This window comes from Neoarius graeffei, chromosome 23 (genome assembly GCF_027579695.1).
Source record: "Neoarius graeffei isolate fNeoGra1 chromosome 23, fNeoGra1.pri, whole genome shotgun sequence".
Taxonomy (NCBI): Eukaryota; Metazoa; Chordata; class Actinopteri; order Siluriformes; family Ariidae; genus Neoarius; species Neoarius graeffei.
The window spans coordinates 44267397-44288518 of NC_083591.1; the positions used below are offsets into that span (position 1 = coordinate 44267397).

Consider the following 21122-nt stretch of genomic DNA (forward strand, 5'->3'; position numbering starts at 1 on the left):
TTTCTTCATCACCTACTTCTTTGCCTTCTTCTTCACCACCTTCTACTTCTTTGCCTTTTTTCTTCTTTGCTTACTTTGTCTTCTTTTTCTTCATCACCTACTTCTTTGCCGCCTTCTTTTTTCTTCTTTGCCTACTTTGCTGCCTTCTTCTTCTTCTTCTTCGCCATTTTTCTTCTTTGCTTACTTTGCCTTCTTCACCACCTTCTGCTTCTTTGCCACCTTCTTCTTTTTCATCACCTTCTTCTTTGCCGCCGCCTCTTTCTACTTCGCCTTCTTTGCCTACTTCACGTTCTTCACCACCTTCTGCTTCCTTGCCACCTTCTTCTTTTTCTTCATCACCTACTTCTTTGCCTTCTTCTTCACCACCTTCTTCTACTTTGCCTTTTTTTCTTCTTTGCTTACTTTGCCTTCCTCACAACTTTCTTCTTTGCCTTCTTCTTCTTCTTCTTCTTCTTCTTCTTCTTCTTCTTCTTCTTCTTCACCACCTTCTGCTTCTTTGCCACCTTTTTCTTTATCACCTTATACCTATTTGCCTTTTTTCTTCTTTGCTTACTTTATCATCTTTTTCTTCATCACCTACTTCTTTGCTTACTTTGCCTTCTTCACAACTAACTACTTCGCCTTTTTTGCCTACTTCACTTTCTTCTTCTCTTCTTCTTTGCCACCTTCTACTTCTTTGCCGCCTTCTTTTTCCTACTTTGCCTTCATCACCTTTGCCTTTTTTCTTCTTTGCTTACTTTGCCGCCTACTTCACTTCTTCATCTTTTTTGCTGTTTTCTTTCCCTTCTTTATTGCCTTCTTTGCCACCTTCTTTGCTTTTTTCATTATCTATCTATCTATCTATCTATCTATCTATCTATCTATCTATCTATCTATCTATCTATCTATCTATCTATCTATCTATCTATCTATCTATCTAATTTTGTTGTCTTGGCTCCCTATTTGATAAACTCTGCTAGCATGAAACGTGTCTCACTGTGATTAAAGACCTTGGAGTCCGTGTTTAGTCAGTGTTTTGATTGCCGGGTGATTACTGATCTCGGTCCTGGTCTGCTGGAAAGTTATGCGAGACATCAGAAGCGTGTAAGAGCTGTTTTGAGGGAGTTAACACAACACACTTTCATTCACAATGTAATTATAAACGTGACTAGTGCAACAGGAAAGTAATGAATAATGGGGGGTGGTGGTGGGATGTGGACTGATATGAAGTGTTATTTTTCTTCTACCACAGGAATTAAACTGCGATTATATTATTACTGAATGGAAAAACTCGTCGGCCTTTTGAACTTCGTTCCTATCATCAGTTACGTTACAGCCGCTATAAATGTTAACGTTGTTCTCTCACCAGTCTCGCTTTTTATCCTCCATCTTGAATTTAGTAAGCTGTGAAAACGCAGCGCGTCGTGTTCCCGAGAAAAGAAAAAAAAACTCGAAAGCACAAGATGATTTGGCAGAAAATCTCCTGGCTGTTACAAATCGCTGACACTGGAGACTGGAAACAAACAGCATCTTGAAACGTCACCATATCATCGTTTATAGGTTTTTAATTGTTAAATAACATATTTTAAAATCCATTTATTATTGGGGGCGGCACGGTGGTGTAGTGGTTAGCGCTGTCGCCTCACAGCAAGAAGGTCCGGGTTCGAGCCCTGTGGCTGGCGAGGGCCTTTCTGTGTGGAGTTTGCATGTTCTCCCCGTGTCCGTGTGGGTTTCCTCCGGGTGCTCCGGTTTCCCCCACAGTCCAAAGACATGCAGGTTAGGTTAACTGGTGACTCTAAATTGAGCGTAGGTGTGAATGTGAGTGTGAATGGTTGTCTGTGTCTATGTGTCAGCCCTGTGATGACCTGGCGACTTGTCCAGGGTGTACCCCGCCTTTCGCCCGTAGTCAGCTGGGATAGGCTCCAGCTTGCCTGCGACCCTGTAGAAGGATAAAGCGGCTACAGATAATGAGATGAGATGAGATTTATTATTGGTCTTAGTTTAAGTGGCGTGTCCACCACAGGACTCGCTGTATGTGATTACTATAGCAACGATAACGTATTCGAGCGATCATATTAATAGAAACCTGTGATTTTGTATTGCACTTGGCATTACAGTCAGGAAAAAAAATGACTCGACACCTTCAACCAATCATATGATTTTGGGATAAATGTGTCAGATGGGAATTGAGCAAATCCCATCCTAAGTGTCCATGGAACTTAATAAAATTTGTCCACCGTCACACTGAGGTCAGGATTTGGGAAATTTCATGCAAAACTATGTTGCTTGTTTAAAGCAAACTTGTTGAAATTCATGTTTTTATGCAGGAACTCCTCTGGCAAGTGTGAAAACGCTAACTACACACATACGCGCGCGCGCACACACACAGCTTTTTTCCATAGTGAAAAGGTTTGAGTGCCATAGCTTTCTCTGTACACAGTCCTTCCAGTGTTTTTATGAGCACACGTGCGCACACACAAAACAAGCAATAATTGTACTGAGATCAGTCATCCTGTCAAAGCATGGCGTGCATACACACATGCACGCTGCGTTCAAAAAGAGTAATTACTCAAAGATTTCCTCCTGTGAAAGTGTCCCCCTCCAACACACACACACACACACACACATATACATAGTGCCCTTATTTGACGAAACAAAGGAGTCCTCAAGAACATGGTGTTGTGTGTGTGTGTGTGTGTGTGTGTGTGTGTGTGTGTGTGTGTGTGTGTGTGTGTGTGTGTGCGCGCGACACACAGTGCAGCAGCAGATGTCTGGGTCACACAGGCCAAAGCCCTTCATTAGCATGAGAAAAGGGCCTGCAGGAAAATGGCAATCTCGATCTCTCCATTTCTTTCTCTTTCACACTGAAGCTCTCTCCATTCTTTATTCAGTTTCTCTTATTTTCTTTCTGGCAGTCTCTCTCTCTCTCTCTCTCAGCTCATTCTTTCTGCTCTTTCCTTTGAAGCAGGAGTGTGTGTGGGTCACAGGTGAGGCTGATGATTTTTTGCAGCACGGTGCTCTAATTGATTTCTAATGGTAGGAGAGCAGGAGTGGGATAACTGAGGGCTTCAGCGGAGTCCCCTAGCAACACACACACACACACACACACACACACACACACACACACACACACACACACACACACACACACACACACACACACACCTCTTGCTTCCCACTTAAAACCACCAACCTTCCATAGAACAAAATAGAGACACAGATCTCAAAATTGTCATCACTCTGTTCCGCAATATTTGTGTCTCTTAGACCGTGTACTTTATCATCAAATTTAAAAAGTAGGATATGAATAGACCCCTTCACAGTAAACGTCATTCATACGTAAGAGGAAATTGCGCGTGCATACCCAAAAAAGACTCAGAAATGCCTAGTTGTTGTGTTGTCGGGTATCAGAATCGTAGCAGTGATGGGGTTAAAATGTACAGAATTCCAGCAGGATCTCACCCATTCCAAAAAAATCGCCGACGTCTATGGCTACAAGCCATCAAACGTGTAGACTGGGATGAAAGCACTATCAAAAATGCGCGGGTTTGCAGCGCCCACTTCATCACAGGTAAGATCAGGCTATTTATTAAATCTTTCTTTTTTATTCTTTCTAGTCTTCGTTTATTGATGTAGCAAAATACTTTGGTAACGTTTGTCTGATTAGCTGGGTCATAGTTACACAATGTAATGAATATTGTTAAGTAAGTAAGTAAGTAAGGCCCAATCCCAATTCTAATTTCTACCCCTCCCCCTTCCCCTTGGCCCTTCCCCTTGAAACTGAGCTACAAGGGATAGGGCTTGAAATTCAACCCTTACGTATTGGGATAGCCCTTCAACGATCGCATACGTCATCGCGTACCTCCGTCAGCGTTTACGTTAGCAAAACGCGACCAAATGCGTCATTGGCTGCGACCAGCCGCTACAGTCAGAGCCAGAAATCTCTGCTGGCAGGGTGTGATTTGTTAACTAACACCACTGAATGGGATATCTTTGGCGCTTCGTGCACCACATCCGACAGAATGAGGTGTCAGAACACTCATGTAAACAATAAAAGCGAGAATAACAGAACAAAACGTATGCAGTAAAGCAACCGAAAACAATACTCACTCCCAAAGCTTTTTAGCAGCAGCTTAGATTTCAGAAATCGCTGCTCATTCTCAGCTCGAAAGCGAATCAAGCGGCGTGTTTCCTCTGGATAACAACTTAAAACACGTAAATAATGGAGAAAATACATTTATGACAATCTTTTGCCGCGGGAACCGCCATCTTTCTGAAATCCGCATGAAATCTCGCTGAAATCCGCATGGCATTGTGGGAAATCACTCAAACCCCTTCGTTCGGAGTCAGCTCCAGGAAAATCTCCGTTTGGAGGGGTACAGAAGCCCTACCCCTTCCCCTACCCCTCCGCGTTAACTGGGATTGGGATACCCCTACCCCTTCACGTGAACGCGCAAAATGGAGGGGAAGGGCCAAGGGATTGGTCCAAGGGGTGGGATTTGGCCTAAGTATGCCCTTTATTATCCCACAATGGGGAAATTCAGCAATACACCACACAATCAACATGTATCCAAGAATAGACGACATGCGTACAAACACAGGACCAAAGTTAAAACTAAAGGATATATACAAGATAGATACAAAAGGGGGGGATGTTATGAAAGTAAAAGTGTTGTTACTAATCGACTAAATAAATAAATAAATAAATAAAAAGTTAAAAATACACAGACAGTGCAGTCATATAGCAGCATAAGAGGGGATAAAAAATCCTAGCAGCACAAGATCATCATCATCTTCATCACCCTCATCACAAACCCCCTCACCCCTACCACAGTATGTTAGCATGTTAACTTAGCTTTGCATGCAGTTCTGTTTGTAGGAGAGGTCTCGCTTGACTCAAGCAGTCCAGATTTTGTGCCATCATTATTTGTGTATGCCGAAAATCACAATTTTAAAGCAAGGATGGAAAGGTAAAATTGTGTGCCCTCACTCTAAATGCCAACTTACGTTGACTGCTCTAACCTAGCTCCCGCCCCGTTCAGTTTCATTTCTGCTCTCTGCCTCTCGCTTTTTACGCAGCTCTGATTTCTCTTAGCTGCACTCTTTACACTATCATTCCTTTCATGCCATTACCTCCTGCAAATTGCTGTTTAGTGTTGGTATTTGCTGTTGTAGCTAAAGCCACATTGCCATCACATCACTGGCATAATTTGATTAAAACAAAATGAATATGAATGTCCCATTGTTAATCAAGTTGTACATGCCCGCACATAACAATCATATGCGTCTAAAGACTTGTAGGCACGAAGTTTTTCGTGGGTGTACACTGAAGCCTTGTCAATAAGGTACGAGTATATATCTGGCCATTGTATACCAGGGAACTTACTAACATCGTCCGTCCACTCTTTAATTAAATACGGGTCCGGTAGGCGATGTCCACTTGTTAGAGTTAACTTATTTATGTAGCATTCTCGATCTTGTAACGACAATTGTTTTGCATAATCTGACAGCTCATAATGCCGGTCTATGGGCAGCGCCATTGTTTCTGAGTCCAGGCTGCGCGCGCATCCTGGCAACGGTCGGTTTGTTTACAGACATGCGAAGGGGTCTATTCATTCAGTTTAATTCTTTTTCTTCTTCAGGTGTACATTATGGATGAAACATTGTTCCTGATATTACACTTATATTACACACACACACACACACACACACACACACACACACACACATCAGAAAAAGTTGGGACAGTATGTTGAATTTAAAACTGAAAACCATGATTTGTAAATAATCTTTGAGTTTTACCTCATTCATTTTTAAATTAAACACTTAAAGCTAAACAGCCTTTCGATTTCATAAAATCTGTGAAATTCAGTTCCTTCTGAAATTTGGTAATTGTGATTTATGTTTATATCTGTAATATCTCACAAAATATCAGGCCATTCTGTGGTTGGGAAGTTATTTAATTTGACGGTTGTCCTGAGCAAATAATGCGCATGAAATCGCTCGCTTTGCGCAGTCAAGCAGACAGAGGAAGTCCATGTGTGTGCGCATGCGCAGGTTTACCTCTGACCGTGCACTGACAACTCCATCATTCTGTTGTTAAACGAACAGCTGATCACACCGAGGTGCTCGCTGAGTGCCGATATTTATTAGTTTGGTCCTGCGTTTCCTTTCCTTCGCAATACAGCGTCTTTTCTTCTCGTTTTCCGTTACTGTAGTCGGTCTTTCACGTTTCACTGGCACACTCACGTCCTCCATTTTTCTCTCCTGTTTCAAATTTGTATCCCACAATGCCTTGCGTGAATAGGGAAAGCCCACCACGTCATGCATGACGTAGTATCTTGAATTGGGTCATGGTGAAGCAGGAAAAAATAGCGGAGAATTTAGGGCCTCGTGGCCTTAAATTCATTGATTTGTTCTTTTTTTTTTTTTAACAAATAAAATTGGAAGCCTGTGATTCAAATTCAGCACCTTTCTGTCCACTAAACAAAAATAATAGTGTATCAGGGAAAATTCTTTTTATGACCTACACTTGAAAAATCTGAAATGCAGTACAGCTTTAAGAAAAACAAATATGAAGATTAACGTTTTATGATTCCAGTTTGCAGCATTTTGTACAACTTCAACCTGTAAATGTGTCATTTTTAGCCACTTTGTGTTGTGAATGTACAACCCCAATTCCAAAAAAGTTGGGACAAAGTACAAATTGCAAATAAAAACGGAATGCAATGATGTGGAAGTTTCAAAATTCCATATTTTATTCAGAATAGAACATAGATGACATATCAAATGTTTAAACTGAGAAAACGTATCATTTAAAGAGAAAAATTAGGTGATTTTAAATTTCATGACAACAACAAAAAAGTTGGGACAAGGTCATGTTTACCACTGTGAGACATCCCCTTTTCTCTTTACAACAGTCTGTAAACGTCTGGGGACTGAGAAGACAAGTTGCTCAAGTTTAGGGAGAGGAATGTTAACCCATTCTTGTCTAACGTAGGATTCTAGTTGCTCAACTGTCTTAGGTCTTTTTTTGTCGTATCTTCTGTTTTATGATGCGCCAAATGTTTTCTATGGGTGAAAGATCTGGACTGCAGGCTGGCCAGTTCAGTACCCGGACCCTTCTTCTATGCAGCCATGATGCTGTAATTGATGCACTACCGTATGTGGTTTGGCATTGTCATGTTGGAAAATGCAAGGTCTTCCCTGAAAGAGACGTCGTCTGGATGGGAGCATATGTTGCTCTAGAACCTGGATATACCTTTCAGCATTGATGGTGTCTTTCCAGATGTGTAAGCTGCCCATGCCACACGCACTAATGCAACCCCATACCATCAGAGATTCAGGCTTCTGAACTGAGCGCTGAAAACAACTTGGGTCGTCCTTCTCCTCTTTAGTCCGAATGACACGGCGTCCCTGATTTCCATAAAGAACTTCAAATTTTGATTCGTCTGACCACAGAACAGTTTTCCACTTTGCCACAGTCCATTTTAAATGAGCCTTGGCCCAGAGAAGACGTCTGCGCTTCTGGATCATGTTTAGATACGGCTTCTTCTTTGAACTATAGAGTTTTAGCTGGCAACGGCGGATGGCACGGTGAATTGTGTTCACAGGTAATGTTCTCTGGAAATATTCCTGAGCCCATTTTGTGATTTCCAATACAGAAGCATGCCTGTATGTGATGCAGTGCCGTCTAAGGGCCCGAAGATCACGGGCACCCAGTATGGTTTTCCGGCCTTGACCCTTACGCACAGAGATTCTTCCAGATTCTCTGAATCTTTTGATGATATTATGCACTGTAGATGATGATATGTTCAAACTCTTTGCAATTTTACACTGTCGAACTCCTTTCTGATATTGCTCCACTATTTGTCGGCACAGAATTAGGGGGATTGGTGATCCTCTTCCCATCTTTACTTCTGAGAGCCGCTGCCACTCCAAGATGCTCTTTTTATACCCAGTCATGTTAATGACCTATTGCCAATTGACCTAATGAGTTGCAATTTGGTCCTCCAGCTGTTCCTTTTTTGTACCTTTAACTTTTCCAGCCTCTTATTGCCCCTGTCCCAACTTTTTTGAGATGTGTTGCTGTCATGAAATTTCAAATGAGCCAATATTTGGCATGAAATTTCAAAATGTCTCACTTTCGACATTTGATATGTTGTCTATGTTCCATTGTGAATACAATATCAGTTTTTGAGATTTGTAAATTATTGCATTCCGTTTTTATTTACAATTTGTACTTTGTCCCAACTTTTTTGAAATCGGGGTTGTATGAACTTTTGTGTGGAGGAACAGTGGGCTACACCAGCTGTGGGGGACACAACAGAATACTGCAAGGGATAAACTGCTTTAACACACACACACACACACACACACACACACACACACACACACACACACCACAGATCTGACCTATGCAGCAGATGCAGATTCATATGGAAAAGGATTTCTCCGCACATGCAGGGATGATGGTTTAGTAGATACATGTACTCTGGCTGCTGCATTCATGGAACAATTAAAAAAAAAAAAGTCATGTTTTTCAAAAAGAACAAACAGAATATTTCAGACGCTGAAAACATTTACTTGCTGGTGTTGTTTGAATTCAGCAGTTTTCAAGGCGGTTTTTACGTCGTATGGCATTTATTTTAATGTCTATAGATAATGATATCCAAGGTGTGGAATATAAATGGGAATAATGTGATTTAATATTGTGATCGTTTAACAGGATGCATGTTTTTGGAGTGTATCGCATCTATATTATTTTATCCACACTCCCTGGATATGAGCAATCATGCGCTCTGATTGGCTACTCTACTACTAGGATATCAGCTCATATACCATAAGTAGAGAAAAACAAAATGGCGGAGCACATCAAGTCAGCTACATCACTTTATCAAGTATTTAAAAGAAACCAAGATAACTAAAAGAATATAGAGTTGGGGGAGGGTTTGTTGTTTTTTTTTCCCCTCGAATATTTCCTGTTCCACACTCCAGCCCAGTCGGTGGCAGTAATCCACCTTTAAGTTGGTTTTGCCAACCACCAAAAAACCCTAAAGAAGAAAATCCCCCAAAAATACAACAATAAAAGCAACAAAATATGGAATAAAAGTATTTGATGGTAAGAACGTATCTTTTTTTTTCCCAAGAATTATTATTATTATTATTATTATTATTATTATTATTATTATTGCATTTTTCACAAATTGCTCCTGTCATTTTGCCGGTTTGTTTATGTTCTAAGCAGAAATAATTTTGTCGGATGTTTTGTATAAATTTTTTATTTATTGAATTTGCAAAAAATAAAAATGCTCCGTTTCTCAAAATCCAGTGAATGTGGATAGAATAAAACAGTTATTCCACTCAATCTAGTCATACATGGCTTATAGTTGACTCGGTGCTACGCACTTCATTGGCTATCGGCTCATGTACGACTCAATTTCATGGAATGACTGTTAAATATCAATACTTGTAATTGATTAACTGTATATTTTATTACAAAATTGATTTAAATAAAGAATCTGGTGTTAAATTAACCCTGCATTAGGAACGAGGAACTTGTCAGGATCTTTTCACGTCATTGGATTTGATTAATTGATTCATTCACTCGTTGATTCATTGATTTATTTTTTTCCCACTTCCTGGCCCTTGTTTATTGAATAATTTTTCAATTTCATCATTTTCAAACAGGAACTTCTTTTTAAATAACACTGTATACCTACATATACACAATATCCCCAGCTACCCCAGCGGTTCAGGAAGCAGTCAGCTTGGGGTAACTTGGTGTGCAAAATGACTTTGCATGGTTCCCATCCAAGACAGCATTCACAGACATAATCAAAGTTTCATTTCATATTTGTTGACAGCGATATATCTGCATGTCTAAACAATCCTAAAAATCTTTTTATTCTTTTCCAGGCCGCGTCTCAATCAGCACAACCGCTAAAGTTCACCACGTCGGACTCATGCGACCGCATTAAAGACGAGTTCCAGTTTCTCCAAGCACAATATCACAGGTATGTGAGCCAGGATTCTACCGGAGTGTAACATTCAAATTGCATTTAAATGAGCTAAAGATTTCCATTTTACCTCTGTACTTAGATTTAACTTGTATATTTTGTATTTGAATGGATTTGAATAATGATAATAAGCCTGAAACTTTATACTGCCGCATACAGAGGGAACGATATCAGCAACGACACTGCGTTTGTATCGGATAAATCATGGAAAAGCAAAAATTGCTCAGGAAATATATTATATTATAGTTTTGTGACAAACTGTACAGAATTTTAAATTTTTAAAATTTATTTATTTATTTATTTCTGAATAAATGCTTGTTGCTTGTAGAGTACGGCTCAAAAGGCTTAGGCACATGTAAAGAAAAGATGCCTTCAAAAATAATTAAATTAAATATTTCTATTTTTAAAAATATACTGTAAAGTGCAGTGAACAGTAATAAATGAAGCAAAGACAATTTGATTCGACATCCTTTTTTTTTCAATTAAAAAAAAATCATCTTTAGTCTCAGGTACAATTTTTTCAGTTTTATAAGGAAGTTATTTGGTAGGTTTTCCTGAGCATCTCTGAGAACCTCACACAGTTCTTTTGGAGATTTTGACCGTCGCACTCTTCGTTCTGTTTTCGCCAATAATTCATGTTTTGTTAAGTTTCAGTTGCGTCATATGTTGCTTTCTTTATTGACAAACATTTTTCTCTAATATTTCTTTTATTTTTTGTTGTTGAAAAAGTAATGTTTGGAAATCTTTTTTTTTTCCTCTTGTTTTAGAAATACAGAAGTCAGAAAATGCACATCTACAACAACACTTTGTATTTAAAAAAATATAAGTTTCTTAAGACTTTTGTACAGGACTGTTTCTAGCAATATTTTACATTTTCCGATAAGCAATGCATGGAAATTTTGTCCACAGAAATATTTCTGCAAAAATGGACACACATCCAGAAAAAATTGACCAAAAGAAAAAAAAAATTCACACAAGGACTTTCTTTTTAAACGACAGATAAAACTATGACATTCTGGTCAATATGGAAAGGGTGTATAATAGTTTGTTTTATATTATTGGTTTTATTTATTGGCAGCTCAGTTTCGGTAATAATAATATCCAGTTGAATTTTCTGTGACAGTGTATTAGTGCCGTTGTTGGTTTTTTTTTTTGTTTGTTTGTTTGTTTTTAAAAGGAAAAAAAGGAGCTGAGCCAGGGTAATATTCTGAGGAATAAAAACCCTCAGTCTTGGAATTTCTGACCTTTTATTCTCAGAATTGTTGAGGGTTTTTTTTTTTTTTCCCTCTCTGAATTTGAGGGCTTGCCCCCCCCCAACCCCCCGGATTTTCTGGACTCCCCCCCCCCCCCCCCCCCGGGTTTTTTCCCTTGGACACCCCCCCCCCCCCCCCCCCCCCCCCCAAAAAAAAAGTTCTGAGGCTTTTTCTGAGGGTTTTTTCTTTTCTTGGAATTTCTGAGGGATTTTTTTCCCTTAATTTCAGAGTTTTTTTTTTTTTTTTTTTCCCCTTCCTTGGAATTTCTGATCCCCCCCCCCCAGATTTTTTCTCTCGAAATTTCTGAGCTTTTTTTTTTCACCCTCCCCTCTAAATTTCTGAGTTTTTTTCTGAGGGATTTTTTTTCCTTTCTCTGAATTTCAGAGGCTTTTTTCCCCTTTTCTTGGAATTTCTGATCCCCCCCCCCTTGGGTTTTTTCCCTCGGAATTTCTGAACTTTTTTTTTCCCCCTCCCCTCAAAATTTCTGAGTTTTTTTTTTTTTTTTTTCTCAGAATTTCTGAGGGTTCCCCCCCATGGATTTTGAAACCCCCCCACACACACATTTCTGAGATTTTTTTTTTCTTTTCTTGAATTTCTGAGGGTTTTTCTTCCCCTTTCTCGGAATTTCTGAGGTTTTTTTTTTTTCTTTTCTTGGAATTTGTGAGGGTTTTTTTTTCCCTCTAAATTTCTGAGGGGTTTTTCCCTCTGAATTTCCAAGGATTTTTTTCTCTCCTTGCAAATTTATGACTTTATAATCTCGGACTTTATAATATCCAAGTTTTTTCTCACAAATGTACAACTTATTTTTTTTATACCTATAGTGACCCTAATACACCATCATAAATTTCTCCTTGTAGTTATTCTGCTTTTATTTAATGCTAAAAAAGAAAATCTAATATTTCCTGAGTATACTGCAAAACGATACGCTAATTAACATTTAATCCAGCACTTGGTTTTTGGTTTTCAGTCCAGAGTTCACTGAATCTTGAAATCTTGTTGATTTTGTTTTATGAAGACATTTAGTTCAGTGTATCAGTAATGTCTTACGCTCCCTCGGATCCATGCAGAATTGTCCTTTAACTTGTCTTCACAGATACCCCTTTTCCACCAAATCAGTTCCAGGGCTGGTTCGGGGCCAGTGCTGGTGCTGGTTCACAACTCGTTCAACTTGCGAGCCAGCTGAGAACCAGTTTGCTTTTCCGCTCGCGGTGCCACGTCATTACATCGCTGTATACGTCATTATGTCGCTGTATACGTCAGTTACGTCGCTATGTTTGCTTAAACCTTGGCGCGAATATTGAAGCAAAAACAACACGGAAGAAGCAGCAGCAGCAACAACAATAATAATAATAATAATAATAATGGATGACTTCACGTTTGTACAGCTGCCGTTTCTCGCTGCTTAAAAATGGCGATCTTTCGCGGTCTTGTTATTGTTGTTGGTCTTAACAACTCCGCCCCCCCCGCTGATGTAAGCAGTTCTTTCCTCTGGCCCAGCAGAGAGTTGGTGCTAGCCTGGAACCGGTTTTTCTGGCCCCAGAGCCAGTTCTTTGTCAGTGGAAACAGAAAACCCGGTTCCAAACTAAGCACTGGCCCCGAGCCAGCCCTGGAACTGCTTTGGTGGAAAAGGGGCATCAGAGATTTTTTTTTTTTAAGCAAACAAACAGGGCGAGTCCCAATTATAGTATTGTGTTAGAACATCCAAAGTGCACTAATAACCTCGTACACTACCATTTGACATTCAGGAACAGAAAACCAGTGTCTGTTGGAAAATTTGATATCAGTTGGAATTTAACTTTCAGTCCACAACCTTTGTTTTGTTTTGATTTAAAAGTCTATGGTGGCGTCTTCCATACTGCTTAGTAATTTAGGGGCGATTTGGTACGGAGACTTGCGTTAAGTTGGAAATTTTTGTTGTTGCTTTGTGGTTTCTGAATCCACTCATCGTTCCACAGTTTAGCAGGAAAAAGTTGTTGGTTTCTTTTATGTTTTGTAATAAACCAGCATTCTGGAAAAGCTTTCGTGTTCTTATTTACTCTCTGTTCAGTTTTCAAGTTGGAAGTTAGTTGTGCAAGTAACAAAACTTTTTTTTTTTTTCCGCCAGTCATATGTTTTGTTATTCAGACTCTACACCAGTCATCACCATTCAGGAACACGTTTACCAGTATGTGCATCATCAAGTGATCTGGCTTAAAAAAAAAAAAACTATATAACAACACCACTAAGTAAAAACACCTGTTTGAAATGGGGGCAGTGATGTAGTGGTTAGCACTGTCCCTTCACAGCAAGAAGGTTCTGGGTTCGAACCTTGCAACTGACTGAGGCCTTTCTGTGTGGCATTTACATGTTCTCCCCGTGTCTGCGTGGGTTTCCTCCGGGTGCTCTGGTTTCCTCCACAGTCCAAAGACTTGCAGGTTAAGTCAACTGGCTACAAAAAAAAAATTCCAATAGGTGTGGATGGCTGTCTGTGTCTCTGTTACCCCTTTTCCACCAACAGGGAATGGGTTCCGTTCTTGTTTGTGCACTAAATTTTGAACTTTTCAGAGCATTTTGACGAAGCAATTATTTATTTTATTTGCGTATTTCTCAGGGACCATGTACGACAGATATTGAACTCAAATATGTGAGAAAAGATGTATTGCACCAGAGTATAGCGTTTAGCTAATTTCCATCCGTAGTCCCTGCAGCAGGTAGACACAAGAACAATAGGTAGGGGAGGGCAGGGAGACGCAAGCAAAATACTACACTGAGAAGGGGAGGTAAACATAACATGGCAGACACAAAAATTACAATGGAAAAAGTAGACAACATAACAATACCCGTGACCCTATTCCCATTTCCTGACTACTCCTTCCATGCCCAATAGAGCACATGCCCCCACGAGCCAAACTCCCACTTACAGGGTGCGAGAGGCAGCAAATAAATATAGCAGCCGCTAAAACATCCAAACAAAACTCTCAACACTAAAATACTTCTAATCCTACATCCCCCAGCCTCCCTGAATACCCTGCAAAGTGCAAAAAAAAAAAAGCAAAGCATTTTAAAAAGTCAGTGCAGTACATTTATAAAAATGTAGAGCATGTGCATTAATTAATATGGTGTAAAAAAAAAAAACACACGACAAAAATTCATTTGTTTTAATGCATATTATTTTAATGCAAAATAACTTGGTTTATAATCTGAAAAGTTAACCAAGGAACCAAAACACAGCTAGTTTTTCCAGCTCGAACCATGATTACATCAGTGGGCTTGTCATTAGTTTGGAGAGGAAGCGGAGTGCAGCAATGGAAAAGGATGCATCTTCAGGAAAAAAAAAAATGGGACAAATATCTGTCATAACCGAAGCAAGGCTCAGAGGTGATCAGTGCACACTGCCATCCTGCTGTTACTGTTTACTCCTGTTGTAATTGTGCAACTCTCTCCGTTCATGACAAATCCTTGATTACAACAGTTCCGTTTAAAACTGGTGAAAACGTGAGCAGGTTGCTAGCTAGCACCGAGGTTCAAAGAATCCTGAACAGAACCGGGTCAAGAACCTAGAAGAAGAAGCCTTTATTTGTCACATGGACATTCAAGGACGGTGAAATTCGTCCTCTGCATTTAACCCATCTGAAGCAGTGAACACGCGCATGCACACACAAGTGAGCAGTGAGCATATACCCAGAGCAGTGGGCAGCACCCAGGGAGCAGTTGGCGGTTCGGTGCCTTGCTCAATTGCACTTTAGCCCAAGGCCGCCACGTGTTAACCTAACTGCATGTCTTTGGACTGTAGGGGAAACCGGAGCACCCGGAGGAAAGCCACACAGACACTGGGAGAACATGCAAACTCCACATAGAAAGGCCACTGGACTCGAACCCAGAACCTTCTTGCTGTGAGGCGACAGTGCTAACCACTACACCACCGTGCCGCCTAGATGATGCATCACGGGTGGTTAATTTTACAGACTTTGCTATGAGTCTACAGAACAATGACATGGACGTCACAAAAACGTCTCCATGGTGACGGTATCTGCCGATGGTAGCTACATGATGGAGCTAGAAGCGTCAGATAAAGTAAGTCGACCCATTCGCTAATCGGCAGACGAGTCTTTTAAGAAGAGATGTGGAACGTCTAATAATATCCACAGAACACAACTCTGAAATGGCGTTTTTGCCAAAAGGGGTGAAGTTTGCATATTTCACCCAAAGACTGATGTAGGAAATGGGTGGGGATGAGTAGGGATGGTCAGTAATGAATTATAATAAAAAAGGATACAGAGTATGGCGCGGTTACGGATTTTAATACGGATGCTAATAATTTACGGATTGGTCACGGACGTTTCAGTATATTACGGATTGGTTACTGATTTCCTACAGATGTTGCATCACAGATAAAAATTTAAGAAGTCTAAAGCGGTTAAATGTTTAGACTGCCGAAGTTCATCATTAAAATATCTTACCGACTTATATATGTTTATTAATTTACTATTGATATTTCACAGAAAATATCACCTATCTGTGATTTATATGATCCGTACTTTTTTTCTTTTTTTTGTATTATTTTTTTTTTATTTTCCGTGAATCCGTATTCCGTGACTCGTCCGTATTTGGTAAACGGTGTTTTTATTTTGAATTCGTCCTGATCATGAATACTATTGGAACAGCATGATTCATTTCCACATCCCGAGAGTGTGTGCCTTTTTATAGACACTCTGGAAATGTGGGTCACCACAGAAAAAGAGCTTCTTTTTTTTTTTTTTTCTTCTTTTCATTTTTATTTGTCAAAGTCACTGAAAGACGAAGGACATTTGAGGGGCTGCTTCAGCTGAACGTCACCCAGCCCTGATGGACAAGTGGAACGATGAAAGGAGGCGAAGAAGAGATGAGTGTTGAGATGTCACGTCGGCTGCCGCCTTTCTGCGGTACATTTAAGGCCTGGATGTTGGAAAGACAAAGTTGCGCTTGGTTTCCTTCGTTACCTGGATAAACATTTACATTCTTTGCTCAAGCAATAATTTCTCGCTTGTTCAGGACTGACCAGGTGGCAGGGACGGTGAGATCCGGTTGTCATGGTGATAGAAATGTAGCTTTCTTTTTTCTCTCTCTTTTTTCTTTCTCTCTCTCTCTCTCTCTCTCTCTCTCTCTCTCTCTCTCTCTCTCTCTCTCTCGGGGAAGAGGGATTAGGTGAAGTGGAAATGACAGCCTGAAGAAAAGTGTGTGTGTGTGTGTTTAAGCAAGCGAATGTGTGAAAGAGAGAGAGTGTGTGTGTGTGTGTGTGTGTGTGTGTGTGTGTGTGTGTGTGTGCGCACGAGTGAGCAAGCGACACCTCCCCCCTTCACAGTAACTTCAGGCTCAAATGTAAATGTTTTACCTGATATGTATACACACTGGCATGGTTCGTTTCAGCGGTGCCTCACACACACTTGCACACACATCCAGATTACTATTCAAGGCTTTTTACTCAGTGGAAAAGTATTACTGTATTTACTCTATGTGCTGACTTGGCGAACAACTTCGTAAAGTTCTCTCTCTATTCTCTCCCCCCCCTTTTGTGTGTGTGTGTGTGTGTGTGTGTGTGTGTGCGTGCATGTGTACATTCCTTCCTCTCCTGCCGCAGTCTAAAGCTGGAGTGTGATAAACTGGCCACAGAGAAATCAGAGATGCAGCGTCACTACATCATGGTGAGTAAATCCTTGACGTTTAGATGAAAGGAAAATTGTCCTTTTACTGGGAAGATGGATGGCATGTTTGTCATAAATCACCAAGAGCCAAGTCTTCGCCTCAAAAAGCTGTGCCCATGGCTTACACGTTTTAGTGCACTTTTCTGGCCACGAGCTTCAGAATCATGAATCCGGTTGCTCTTCCTTTCATCAGTTTCTGCTGGGGGATTTGAACATGGTGACACACGGGACGATATAATCGAAAAATAAATAAAGGCTTCATCTTTCGAAGGTGGTTCTTGTCCATGGTTAGTGATATAAAGTATCAGCAGCCTTTCTCGTGAATAAAGATGAATAAATACAGGCTTGAAAGTTCACTTTGCGGTTCGAAGAAGTTCGGATTAAAAATGCCAAATCGTGCTAGGAGGACGGGGCATGACCGAAAACAGCAGGTATCCAGGAAATGATGGTGAAACTATACGATACTTCAGTCACGCAGGTTAGAAAACAGGAGGAGGATGTCAGTGGAAACAAAAAGGAGCAACAAGAACTTTCAGTACCAATAATATCTTACACAGCGTTCCTGCTGGGTTCTGAAAAATATTCTCCACTTTTTTTTTTTCCTTGAAAAATCAAGTTGAAGAAATATTCTTCACTTTTTCTTCGTCTATATTTTTTCCTTAGTTACCGGTTTATCAAAGTGGACTTAAAACAGGTTTATACCACCCAAACTGGCACAATTCAAACATTTGTACAGATACAGCGAGGCCTCTCCATTACATATAAAATTTGGGCTCCACTCCAGCATCTGATGATAAGAGACTTGATTTTGTGCACCATCAAGCTCAAATAAACGTCTTTAGTTTGAGCTTATGGAAGGTTATTTGAGCATAGAATTACTCAAAAGAGGTATTAGGACTCCCTTTAGCCTTTACTTCAGCACAAAACTTGATTTACAATTGAACAGAGTCGAGAAGAATCTCAGAACAAGCAACAGTGAAGGAATTCTATCTTCCTGTCGATTTAGAAACCGAACACAGAATTAAACCGTGTTTTTCATCATACGTTATCCACAGGGAGGCGACATGCCACGCGCCCCCCCCGAAACATAGCTCCCTTCAGTCACTTGCCAGCTGACAGCACTTTCGCTTTTTATTTATTTATTTATTTAAAACCAACCCTTATATTACTGACACTGTCCGATGTGCTCGGGGACAGTCGGGGCCAGATGATGGAGTTGACAGAGACTTTATTTGCCTATGTTGGTGTGTGTGTGATTTGAAATCAATAGCTGGAGGGGAAACCTATCTATCTTTATTCTATCCACATTCACTGGATATGAGCAATCACGCGCTCTGATTGGCTACTCTACTATTAGGATATCAGCTCATATACCGTGAGTAGAGAAAACAAAATGGCGGAGCGTGTTGTTGAACCAACCGAGGATGAAATAAAAACTCTACTCGAAAACAAAACTAAAAAAAATATAAAAAAGCAACAAAATATGGAATAAAAGTATTTGATGGTACGAACGTATCTTTTTTTTTTTTTCAAGGATTATTATTATTTTTTTTTTTTAAGATATTTTTTGGGCTTTTTTCACCTTTATTGGATAGGACAGTGTAGAGACAGGAAATGAGCAGGAGAGAGAGACAGGGAGGGATCGGGAAATGACTTCGTGTCGGAATCGAACCCGGGTCCCCGGATTCATGGTATGGCGCCTTATCCACGACGCCCCCCAAGGATTATTATTTTAGCATTTTTCACAAATTGCTCCTGTCATTTCGCCAGTTTGTTTACATTCTAAGCGGAAATTATCTCATCTCATTATCTCTAGCCGCTTTATCCTGTTCTACAGGGTCGCAGGCAAGCTGGAGCCTATCCCAGCTGACTACGGGTGAAAGGCGGGGTACACCCTGGACAAGTCGCCAGGTCATCACAGGGCTGACACATAGACACAGACAACCATTCACACTCACATTCACACCTACGGTCAATTTAGAGTCACCAGTTAACCTAACCTGCATGTCTTTGGACTGTGGGGGAAACCGGAGCACCCGGAGGAAACCCACGCGGACACGGGGAGAACATGCAAACTCCGCACAGAAAGGCCCTCACCGGCCACGGGGCTCGAACCCGGACCTTCTTGCTGTGAGGCGACAGCGCTAACCACTACACCACCGTGCCGCCAGCGAAAATTATTTTGTCGGATATTTTGTATAAAGATTTTATTTATCGAATTTGCAAAAAATAAAAGTAAAAATGCTCTGTTTCTCAAAATCCAGTGAACATGGATAGAATAAAATGGTTATTCCACTCAATTGAGTCATACATGATCTGATATAGCGCCTCGTCGGCTATCAGCTCATGTACGACCCGATTGAGTGGAATAACTGTTAACTATCTATCAAAACCCTACATTAATCATATTTTTAAAATGCCACAATGCAGTAAATCACCTCATAGCTATGGCATTTTTCAGTACGATCTCTTACGAATTCTGGACTAATATATTTGGTGGAGGTGAGTGAGAAATGACCTGTTACTGTTCATATTCAGCTCAGATGTGAATTAAAGTTCAAGACCGTCCAAGAAACTCGAAAACTAAAAGTGCAAATGTGTTCATTCCATTTACATCTTTTCATTTGGTGGACACTTCGATCCCAAAGTCATTTGCATGAGGGACAGAATGCAAACTGAGCGCTGAGCTTTTAAAGCAACGTTTAGATGTTAAGAGAGCTGCTTTAACGCTGGTCCATGTTCAACCCCTCACTGGGCTTGAGTTTGAATCATTTAATAATCATCTGTTTATCATCCGGGGGTATGGTCCTGCTGGTATAGTTCTCATTAAGAATGGTTCCAGGTGTGCGATAGCTTTGTAAGCACATCTGTAATGCAGTTTAATGAAGCACGCTGGAGAGAATCTGAACCTGCTTTTCTCATGTTTAAATGAGACACTTATCCAGCATTACTATGTTGAAATGTCAGTTATTGTACTGGTTCAGCAGTTTTGTATGACCGCGTTCATAAACCCACACATGGTGCATCTTATTATGCTCATTTTACACGGACGGATAATCAAGTAGTACTCGCTTGGGCGTTTGCAGTCACGGTCGGAATAAAGTTCTCTACCTTATTCAGGAAGGAAGGATTGTGGAAATTACTTAAAGGTGATGATACATGGGGCAACATTTTGGGCAGTATTGCCGGCAACGGGCAACCAGGTGAGACGCAGGACAACTAATGAGGACAAGAGACAATTGGCAACAACCAATCAGATAAGAGCAAATCTATTGCCAGGGACACAGACACCGCAAAGATGGACACTAAAACATTTTCAGCTGTCACTTTTGTCTTGGCTTCAGCCTTTTATTTATTTTGCTCAAGTAAGTCTCACTTCTGGAACAAAATTAGCCATTATTTTAACATTTATAGGTCAAAAGAACCAAATTATTCTGTTAATAATAAACTTTTTAGATCTCTTTAAAATGCTACTAACCTCAGTCACATAATTAAAACTAATAACTGACACATCACAAAAACATCATCGTTTTAATTCTCATCTCAGCAAAAAAGAAAAAGGACACGGACCAGGAGATGGCTGCTGAGGAAGAAAAGGGACCGACCGAGCTCCTGAAAGCCTTTCTTTCTTTTTTAAATCTCAAAGTTTGTACTGTTTCGCCCTCAGGTTCCACAAGTAGTCGTGCTCTGTGTGTGAATTAGATCAGACGATAAGTTCGACAATCTCTATTACAGCTCACAAAAAAAAAAATCATGAGCTGTTCATCACTTTTAACTTGACGCAAGAGAGCTAACGTTATCTCTCCATAGCTAGCGATAACTTTCAGCTAACTATGTTAGCAAAAACCACGGCTAGTTAGCTAAATCCCATTCAGTCTCTATGAAACGGTGGTTAGCTACCGGCACTTTACACTTAGCTGAAAATTGTCTTAATTCCAACCTGAGCCATAAAAATAGCTGTCTGTTGGCTTTCTAAGCATTTCCTGAGGTAAATTCATCACTTGGGGTTTACACCAGGGCTTTACATTAACTTTTTTGCTCACCGGCCACTGTGGCTAATGGTTTTCCCGAGTCACTAGCCATTCAGCCTTTTCACTAGCCAAAATTTTGTTGCCAGGAAATCGCAGTTTTTTCTTCACCATGATACGTTAAAGTTCGGAAGCTCTAGATTTAATTTTGAATGGCAGTGTATAATGCATCTCTACAGTAGC

At 40.3% G+C, this 21122-nt stretch overlaps 1 protein-coding gene across 2 annotated transcripts in view; it reads left to right on the plus strand.

Annotated features, from left to right (window-relative positions):
- The window catches only part of chico, a 76911-nt gene that overhangs the window by 26077 nt on the left and 29712 nt on the right, over positions 1 to 21122 (plus strand). For both annotated transcript variants that reach the window (XM_060906219.1, XM_060906221.1), the window contains exons 2-3: positions 9898 to 9995; positions 16848 to 16911. In XM_060906219.1, the coding sequence (XP_060762202.1) occupies positions 9898 to 9995; positions 16848 to 16911 (162 nt within the window). The remainder of the gene's footprint in view (positions 1 to 9897; positions 9996 to 16847; positions 16912 to 21122) is intronic.